Genomic DNA, 10,097 nt, shown 5'->3' with positions numbered 1-10,097 from the left:
TAATGATTGATGATATAAATTACTTATATATAAAATTATTTTTATATATTTATATATAATATATAATAATATATAATAATATATAATAATTCTATTTTATATCTTTATATTTTTTATATGTTACATGAATAATATAAAACAATACTTTTCACTGAAATTGTGCATGGGAAAGGATATGGTAAAAAAAAAGAAAAATTTAGGACTCAGCCTATATAAGAAAGGTTTATTATCCACAAGTTCAATATACCTCCAATTACACTCAGAAACAGCCTTCTGCAAGCACCACAGGTCTCTAAATAGGCTATAAAAGGACCTTTTAGCCACATTCACTATATCATGACCCAAATAAGAGCAGCTCCAGGCTGGCCTTAAACTCAGTGGCTGCTGATGAGCCCAAGGAGACCAAGCTGACAGCAAAGAGATGGGGCTCCAGATTCCGCCTCCCAGCCACCCTTGTCTGCCACTAGCAGGGCTGGCTACCCTCTGCAGAGCTTAGATGAGTCATTAAGCAGCTTTGTGCTGCTGAGCTGTCTCAGGTTTGCCCCCAGCTGCCCAAGCCAGGTGCAAGCAGAGCTCCTCACTTGTTGCAGCTGTCGGCTTTGCCCTCGGAGGAGCCGAGCGCCGTGTCCATGAAAGTCGCCACGTTGGAGAATCCTGCTGGCAGCTCATCCCACTCGTCAAACTTGATCCCACTGCCCAGTGAGTAGGTCCCCTCTGCACACTTGCTGCACACCTGGTTCTTCATCTCCAGGTACTCACCAGAGGCACAGGAGAAAGCTGGGGAGACAATAATTTACAACATAGGAATGAATTCGTCAATCCTTATTAATTTCCTTTTTTTTTGTGTGTGTGTGTGCCACTTAATTAATTAAGGTTGAACTGCCACTAAAGGGAACCAAACAGAATGTCCCAGTCCCAGGAACACAACAGCAGAACTACCAACATTACCCGCAAAATTGAGATGTTCACCTGGGTTTTCACTGGAGTGGCAGCACTGAAACCAAACCCCAGTGACAGCTCCTGATTGCAGCTCGCCTCCATTGGCAAAAGAAGATTTTTAGAAACAAAATCTCTATTGACAGATTGTGTCAAAAAGCAATTTGTGACAATGAGTATTTATAATAGAGCTCTCCTCACCCTTGTTCACCCAACAGTTACACTTTGAACTCAATTAAAACCACCAGTACTTGAGAGCCAGAACAGACTTTTCTCACTCACCTGAGCTAAGAAGGGCACACAGCAGCAGGCTGACAGTCATATAACACTACAAACCTTGGCTGAGGGTAGCAGATCTAATCCAAAGGCCTCTCTGTCTTTCTCCTCACATGAACTACCTACAAAGCCTCAAACATCTTGCCTGATAGACCATGTGGTCTTGGAAAAGGTCACCCACAGGTTTGTGACTAGAAGATGAGGATCTTTGATTAGGGTGACATTAACATGCTGAGAAAATAACCCCTGGCTGTCAGCACAGCAAAGACATTATTCAAAATCTGTGTAATTAAGGGAAGTACAATTAGGAGGTATATTCACAAAGTGCTTTTTTTTCTGGTGTCTCTAAAATTATTTCCTCCTAACAGCTGTATGCTGCTTGTCCCCCTGATCACATCTCTGCCTGCTAAGATAAGATTATTCCCATAATGAAACAGATACCTGGACAGTAGCTGAAGTCCTGTGTACCCACAGAGCTCCATGCCTGTGTCAGGAATCATAATTCCTGCCTGGACACTCATTTCAATGGCAGGCCATCCCACTTTCCCTCAGTACCATGCTGCATCCTGTCCTCTTTGAGACTGAACATCCTGAATGGAAAACAAATGAGCACTTTCTGCAGCCCATAGTACTTCCTACAATGTTTGCAGGTTTTTTAACTCCGCCAGTCAAGCCAAAGCAGGATCCAGAGCAATGCACACAACTCACATCCCAAGAAATGAGAGGATTTTCTTCTGTTTCACACATGCCACATTCACGGTGACAGATCTTTCATACACTCTCTTTGACAGATATAAACTCATTAGCCTGAGAAACTGCAGGATGAGACCAGACTGGCAGCCAAAGTGGTGAAACTGGCCCAAAACAATGACGTCGGCTGAAGTCCCAGAAAATGTGGTTCCACAGATGTGCCAGTGTTTATCTAAACTGCAGAAAATCTTGCTTTATTGTAAGCACTTTGATTAACTCATGGCTGTGTAACATGAATCTCCATCTGAATCCAACTAACAGTTCTGGCTCCCATTTCTGTCCCAGTACCAGCAGGATTTCTTTTTGTAATTGTCCTTGATGCCTGCCCTGGAAAGCAGATTAAAGGTCTGTTTTGATGGAATTATCTGCTAAAGGGTCATTTTTCCTTCTTGATTATATTAGCATACTCTGAGTTTGAACCAGTGGCCTTCAAACCAACAGATTTCTAACCCTGTTGCTCACTGGCGATGGACCAGAAGGAAAGTGGGCAGGATCCAGGCAGAGATGGGTGTGGGGTGGGAATAAATAAGGAAATCCTGCCATGATGGATTTCTGTGAAAGACTGACAGACAGACAAAAAATCCTCCCTCAGTGAGGGCAAGTGGCACACAAGATAGAGCTAAGACCCATCTGATGACTGTGGGACTTCAGCTCAAGCCATGAGATCTCCCTACACCTGGGGTGGGAAACAGCTTTCTTCAGAGATTTGGGAAAAAAAGCAGTAAACACATCCCTGTGTGTCTGAACTGTGACCACACTTTGTACAGCTTTTCACCTTAAATATATAAAGATGTTCTGACTCACTGTTTTAGCGTTATTAATAAATCTTGCTTTATTTTTTCCTTTTGAAGGGTGCAGAGAAAAGCTATCAGGAAGGGAAGCAGAAAAGCAAGCTCTCTCATGACATCTTTGAATTTTTTAACAGTTTCAACTTTTTTCTTTTTTTTCTTTTTTTTCTTTTTTTTTTTTTAAGGAAAGCTAAATAGCAAGAAATAGAGTGCTGCTTAACCATTCCAGAATCATAAAATTCAACTAAGGAGTCAAGAACCATGAGCAATTCACTGCCACAATGAAGATGCTGAGGGCAGCAGAGCCTCCTCTTCCATCACAGTGAGGTTGAGCAGAGATTTTTACTTTAGCTGAATATGTTTTAACCCCTTGCAAACTGATCATTTGAGAGAAGTAAAAGAGTACAAGAGATCAGGCCAGCTGCCGTGCAGGACACATCATCCATCTCTCACTTTCCAGGAAATAGATGAGCCTTTATTTTATTTACGTGGGGAATTACCTTCTTTCCTTATAAGAATTGTATTTAAAAGGCAGCAGCATTTCCCATCAAAACACATTCCCCTGCAAGCAAACTGGCTCTGAGCATGCCAGCTGCTTGCCAGGTTCAATTTGGGGCTGAATGTGGCTAATGGCAACATGAACCACTTTCAACATTGGAACAGATGCAACATTTGGTCTCAATCCAGCTGGAGAAGGGTGGGGAGGAAATCCAGTGTGTGGTGAGCATGAAGATGGTCTCCTCTCCTAGAGTCCCACAACTTAAGGGTCTTCCATCAAGGGAGTGACCAAAAGCCAGGGCAAACTTTCTTTAGTAAAAATTGCATCAGTTCAAGAGTTTATCCCAGCTGGAGACAGGGAGATCAGTCACTTGTGGAGGGACAGAGCACAGATCCATCCCAGGGCATCCCAGGAGCTTCTCCTTCCTGGTGGCTGCTCCATATCACTAAGACATAGCTGAGCACAGATGCAGCACTTCCCAGCAGCCACAGAAACAGCTGGAATTATTGCAGCACTGCTGTGTTTGTGAGGGCGACACACGAGATGCTGCCAACAAGAAGGGCTGCATCACAACTTAGGAAGTTAAAGAGCGATGCAAAGTTTTGGGAACATAAATTCTGTATTTTAGGTGCCTGCTTTTATTTGTCTTCCACTAAATCCTCTCTCTTCAGAATCCAGAGGAAAAATTATTCTTCCACATTAGAGGAAGATTCTGTGAACACCCCTGACCCCAGAGTCCATTTGTTTGGGCATTTGATACTTAATTTTCAGAGAAACCATCTCTACTGAATAACTGGACATCATTATTTTCTGTTCCTCTCTAACTGCAAACTTTACCATTACACCTCTCAAATATCAGTTTGGCTGTTACACACCAACTTACACAGAACAATACACATTGTGAAGACTGAATGTGATCTTGCTTTCTGCAAAGAAAACTGCGAAATGCATGAAAAGATTTCATTATTTGCCCCATCATGGGCATTTTTAAAATTGGGAGAACATTTCCAGAGGCAGTTAGGAACAGCATGACACACTGTGGTGCTGTATACACTGCTGCCTTTGGAGCTGATACAATTATTGGTGATTTGAAGCTGTAGCTTTCCTAAACAACTACAGAAAAAAAAAAAAAAGATGTTGTGGTTTGTGCAGGTGACTAGTCTTTCTCACAAAAAGATGTTTTAAAGTACAGTTTAAGCAGATATTTCCCCAGGCAGCCACACACATTCATACACACATGTAATAAAGCTGACAGCGTATGCACTTAATAAAAAATTGACATGAGATCCAGCGCTAATAGCTACCACTGTATAAGTCTTGTCAAACAGACCTCATTTTATTCTTTAAAAGGATTACAAGTCACTTGATGAAGGTGATGGAGTGGATGTGGCATTCACATTTTCTGGAAAAATCCCTTTGCCCAGGATTTTTCTCCTGGGAAGCTGAGAAGCCTCTGAGAAAAAGGAAAACAATAATTATCTGATTTGCTTCCCCTGTGTTGTGCTCACACATGGAATGTGTTTGGAGATTGTTTACCCACAGGTGATTGTGTCATTGGTTTCTGGTGTTGTTTTTGAGTCAATGGCCAATTGGGTTCTAAGTCTGTTGTTTTCACTCTTTGGCCAATCAGGGCCAAGCTGCGTCGGGACTCCAGAAAGAGTCAGGAGTTTTCATTGTTATCTTTTTAGGCTTCAGTAAGTACCCTTTCTGTATTCTTTAGTATACTATAGAATAGCATTCTTTAATATAATATAGTATCATAAAATCATAAATTAGCCTTCTGAGAACATGGAGTCAGATTCATCATTCCTTCCTGCCACAGGGATCCCTGCAAATACAACGGAGTGGATGTCGCAGACTTAGGGTTCCATACAGTTAGCTTAGTTTTGCATGTCACTGATGAAGAAAGGTGGTGCTGCACACCAGTGGGGAACATCTTAAAGGGATTGAGAACTGCCTGAGTAACAGATCTCAGGTGGGGCTGTTAGAAATTACAAACCATCCTTGAGCAGGGAGGAAGGGGGCAGTTCTGCCTGCCCAGGACTGAGTCTGATGGCTGCCCATATTTTTCTCAGTGATCTGCAGGCACAAAGAAAATGAATGGTATCAAGATTGGCAGTGGGGAGGCTGTTACCAAGCCTGAGCCCACTCAGTGTCCTTTAGCAGAGTCAGAGGTAAAGACAAGCTGCTGAGGGTAAGGAGTGCCAGCCCTGCCTGCAGAGGGCTGAAATGTATCCCAGAGAGCAGCGAGCTGAGGATGACAGCAGACTCACAATTCACCAAGAGCTTCCACTGTCAAGGCATCCAAAAAAGTCACTAGCGAGATCTGGATAAATTTAGAGGTGCAGGTAGAGATATGTAGGATGAAACATGTATTACAGGGAAGAAGATTGTTACAATGCTGCATATAGATGTGATTTGGCATTTTTATGAGGTCAGTACAAGACAAAAGGACTTCAAATGGTTTTAAAATTAGAGGTAATGTCCTCCAGCGAGAGATCTGAAGTGCTTAATCTAGTTAGTTTATCACAAGAAGATTGAAAGTCAAGTTGATTAATATATAAGCATCTCCAGGGGGAGAAAACACAAGATCCTGCTGCACTTTTTAATCAAGCAGACAAATGCATGAGAAGAGCTACCTTCTGGAAGCTGAATCCAAACAAACTCAAATTGGAAATAAGGCACAGATTTTTAATAGGAGGAATGACTGACTGTTGGAACAATCTGTCATGGCATGTGATGGACCCTTTGTCTCTCAAGTGTTTCATGCCATAACTGGATACCATATGGAAGAAAAGCTCACACCAAATACCCATTATCAGCCCCTCCATCAGCCTGGCTGGGTGTATTTTAATGGTCTGTGAGGTCAGACCAGCAAATCAAATTAAACCCCTTACTCTTAAACTCTGTGAGTCAAGATCAGTGGTGCTCTGCCTCCCTCCTAGGACACACCATGAGGACTGGGGCACCCTGAAGCAGGAGCCCTGCCCACGGTGGAACCACTTCCAAGGAGGGCATGCAGTCCATCACTTGGCAGGTCTGATTGCACTTTACAATCACTTGCCAGACATGGAAACAGCTCCCCAGAGGGCAAAACAGACCATAAACAAGCTTGTCTCATTTGCCCTTTGACTGCAAGTCTCCAGGGTCACATTCTGTCTTTTAGTACAGCAGTGGCCCTCCTGGTGATTTTGGTGGACTAGGACCAATATTAGTTGGCAAATATCTCTTCTATTAAGTGACCATAACATTCTCACATTGCTTAACTCTCTGAAGCTGGGGATCAGGACAGGATTATCATGAACAAAGATTGACAAACAGAGTAGATCCTCACATGTATTGGCTACTCAGCTTCTCCTGAGCTCTGAAACTTTCTCCAGAGTGTTTTCTCATGTCAAGTGTCTTGCAGATACTGCCACGCTGTGAGAGGGATCAGAATATTTGAGATTTCCCAGAAGACTAACCAAAGCTGCCTCAATACTCTGCATCCTCCAACACCAAACTATAATGTATTCATTTGCTTTCTTCCCTTATGCAGCCCTGGCCACCAAGTCTTCCCTGTTTCCTCACCCAACTTCCCATCCCACACCACTTGGATCCACTACTTCCTCCTCCACCACTCTTCTCAGCAGACTTTTACCTCCAGACATTTCTTACTTAAAACTAAAACTAAACTATCTCAGGTCTTCTGTTTATTCTGTTGCCACTGAACATGTGCACAGTCACGTGTTTTCTTCTGTCTCTCCCTGGCTCTCAATGATTAGGATTTAAAACAAAAGACACAGGACTGGATTTTACCAGGTTGTACAACATCAGAAGGGGATAGCAATTGAGCAGTTCTACACAAATCAATTAAAATACAAAGCAAAGATAATCTCAAACACTGTTTTTCCATCTCTCCCCTCTCCATTGCTGTGCTGTTCATCCAAAGCCCCAGGATCTGGGATTCAGGTGATGCGCTGCCATCTCCTGCAGGCAGAGTCAGGCCTGAACTGTCTCAGCCTCCCATGGGCAGAGGTGGAAATATGAGGTTGGCAGCATCAGGCAGCTGTGTCCCAGAACAGCTGCTGTTTTCAGCAGACACATGCCACAAGCCTGGAGGGGAAGCTGTGGCCAAGGACAAGCACATGGAGGCTTTTCAGTGATACCCTGGGGCATCAGGGTCCACACAACATGGAGCCAAGGACCAACCAAAATACAGAATGAGGAGGGGAAAAAAGAGAGGAAGACAAAGGATGAGAGGAAATCATTGCTTTATTATTAATGTTTCCTATAATCTTGCCAGCTTCAGAATGTCTTCTGTGAATAATTTATACAAGGCTTCTCCAATAGACTGTGAATAATTGATGTTCGTTTTCTTCAGTCATTATTTCCCAATGTGTTAGGGGGAACTAGACTGAATCTTAACTAAAAAAAAATAAGTCTGTCTAGGCTGTTTAGTCTTAGAAATGTGATCATACTGAAACCTGATACAACCTGGGGAAGAGTACCTTCTGTGGAATACCTTCGCATTTCATAGGAATACATAACTTTTCCTTTTATCCAAAAAATAATGAAATACGGCAAAGCTTTTTTCAGTTCACCTCTTTTCCCCAGCTGGCCTGGCACACAGGACACTTTATTATCACTTTATTGCATCATTTGGACACTGAAAGGTGTAGGTTTGGAATGGAAATAATCAATTCACAGCTGTGTGGTGCAGAGAGCAGGAATACAGCGATCACCAAGAGCTTAGGAAGCACATTTCCTACCAGGGTTTGAACAGCCATCCCAGTGGACATGGCAGGAAACAGATCTGGAGGTGAGTGAGCAGCTCTCCAGCCCTACTGACTCCATCAGGCACATTTTGATTGCTCATCACCCAAAGTGGTTCTAGTGCCATTTGATGGTCTCTGCACACACCCACACAGTCCTTGCGTCTCATCCCTCTACCAAGCCATAACAAATCTCAAGGTCTTGCCAGCTGCTTCCCTCTTGAAAGAGAAATTAGCCACTCAGAGGAATTTCTTTTTAACTTTTTTAATTACATTTTGTACACAACCAAGGTGAGGAATTCATCAAAAGACACTAAGGCCAACCTTTCTCCTTATAAACTCAGTACACACATCAGCATGCAGTTCCCAGTAACTCTTCCCCAGAGCAGAGAATTAAATTCTGAGGGTTCAGTGCAACCTCTTCAACTTTTTAACTATTTACCTATTTTGTTTTGAATCAGTGCTTCAAAAAGCCAACAATGTGACTCGTTCTGCAAAGACAGAGTCTTGCTCATGCACAGAATAACATTTCTGGAAAAAATACTTGTAAAACTGGGGTATCTCACATGGAAATGACATGAAGTCTAGCCTCAAGCTTCAGCCCAGGTGAGAAACCTAATAGCATAAGACTCACATACCTGACTGGAGTCAGGAACACGAATTAGCAGGGATGCTCTAAGAGGAACAGGAATAAACATCTGCTCAAGTGTTTTGCAAAATCACAGCCTTTCAGTAGCAACTCTCAAACTGTGCTGTGCACACCCCTGCTAGCTGAACAGCTTTGCTCCATGGCAGCCCTGCATTAATATATGTGTGCACACAAAATTTGCAGATGCCCACTGACTCCAGGGGAGTTAGGAGCAGGCCCAGTTCTTACCTGCTTGGGATATCCAACTTTACCAAAGACTGAGAGAACATCAAACTCAAAATCTTCATTTAAGTTTTCTGTTATGAAAGAAAAATGCCAAAACTCCTGCTGATCACTTAAATTGCCCTAAAGTGTAATAAAGTGTACAGCCTTAAAAAGGTCATTTTGCCTAATTGAGTCTGCAATTAGCAGGAAGATCTGTATCTCCTCCTGTGGTATCCTGGGAGCAGATTACACAAGTTAGAATACACTCAACAAGCACAGCTCAATAGCAATAAATCCAGTCACATTCTGCTCTCAGACTCCAGTAAAGCCCATTGTAATTGAGGACAGACTATTTTCTGAAGTCGGTGGAGCTTTTCACATTTCTCATTTGGTACAGGCTCACACAACTCACTTCAAAACTGAAGCACATTTCTGATTTCAAAGAAGTTCCTCCCACCTTAGTCGCACCAGGTGAAGGTGCACTTTGCTGAGCAGAGCCACAGAATCACAGAACCATTAAGGTTGGAAAAGACCTAAAAGCATCTAGAAAAAAAAGATCTAAAAGCATCAAGTCCAACCATTAACCCAACACTGCCAGCTCCACCAATAAACCATGTCCCCAGGTGCCACATCTAAATGGTTTTTCAACACTTGCAAGGATGGTGATTCCACCACCTCCCTGGGCATCCTGTTCCAATAACATGATCAAGTTCTTCTATATTATCAACTTTTTTTTTGGTCTCTTTTCTTAAGAAATCTTCCCGATTACAACTGGCATTTTGATGCTGACTGTAATAATGACCCTATCAGCGCTTGAACACAGCAAATCCAACTCCTTTAAAAATGCTCTATCATTTTCACTATAATTTCTTTATTATGCTCACAGCACTACAAAATGAGCAGACATTTATGAGATAAGGTACAACCTATTCTCGCCTAGGATGGCAAAAAAGAACTAATATTCCGTGGAATAAGAGAGACAATATATTAAGATGGTATGAGGTCAAAATGTGAACCCTTTAAGCTCTTTTTGGGCAAAACTTTGCTCAGAGATGAGAATATCAGTGCAGCTATAGAGGGAGGGAGGGAGGGAGGGAGGAAGGCAGGAAGGCAGGAAGGAAGGCAGGAAGGCAGGAAGGAAGGCAGGAAGGCAGGCAGGCAGGAAGGCAGGAAGGCAGGAAGGCAGGAAGGAAGGCAGGAAGGAAGGCAGGAAGGAAGGCAGGAAGGAAGGCAGGAAGGAA

At 42.8% G+C, this 10,097-nt stretch overlaps 1 protein-coding gene across 2 annotated transcripts in view; it reads right to left on the bottom strand.

Moving 5' to 3' along the window:
• KIAA1324L (KIAA1324 like) overlaps window positions 1-10,097 on the bottom strand; it is a 65,032-nt gene that overhangs the window by 32,837 nt on the left and 22,098 nt on the right. For both annotated transcript variants that reach the window (XM_031061332.1, XM_005426291.2), the window contains exon 3: window positions 582-777. In XM_031061332.1, the coding sequence (XP_030917192.1) occupies window positions 582-745 (164 nt within the window). In that variant the 5' untranslated portion in view covers window positions 746-777. The remainder of the gene's footprint in view (window positions 1-581; window positions 778-10,097) is intronic.

This window comes from Geospiza fortis, unplaced genomic scaffold, assembly GCF_000277835.1.
Source record: "Geospiza fortis unplaced genomic scaffold, GeoFor_1.0 scaffold428, whole genome shotgun sequence".
NCBI lineage: Eukaryota > Metazoa > Chordata > Aves > Passeriformes > Thraupidae > Geospiza > Geospiza fortis.
Note: the sequence above shows the minus strand (reverse complement) of the source record. Positions and strands in the feature narration are given on the sequence as shown.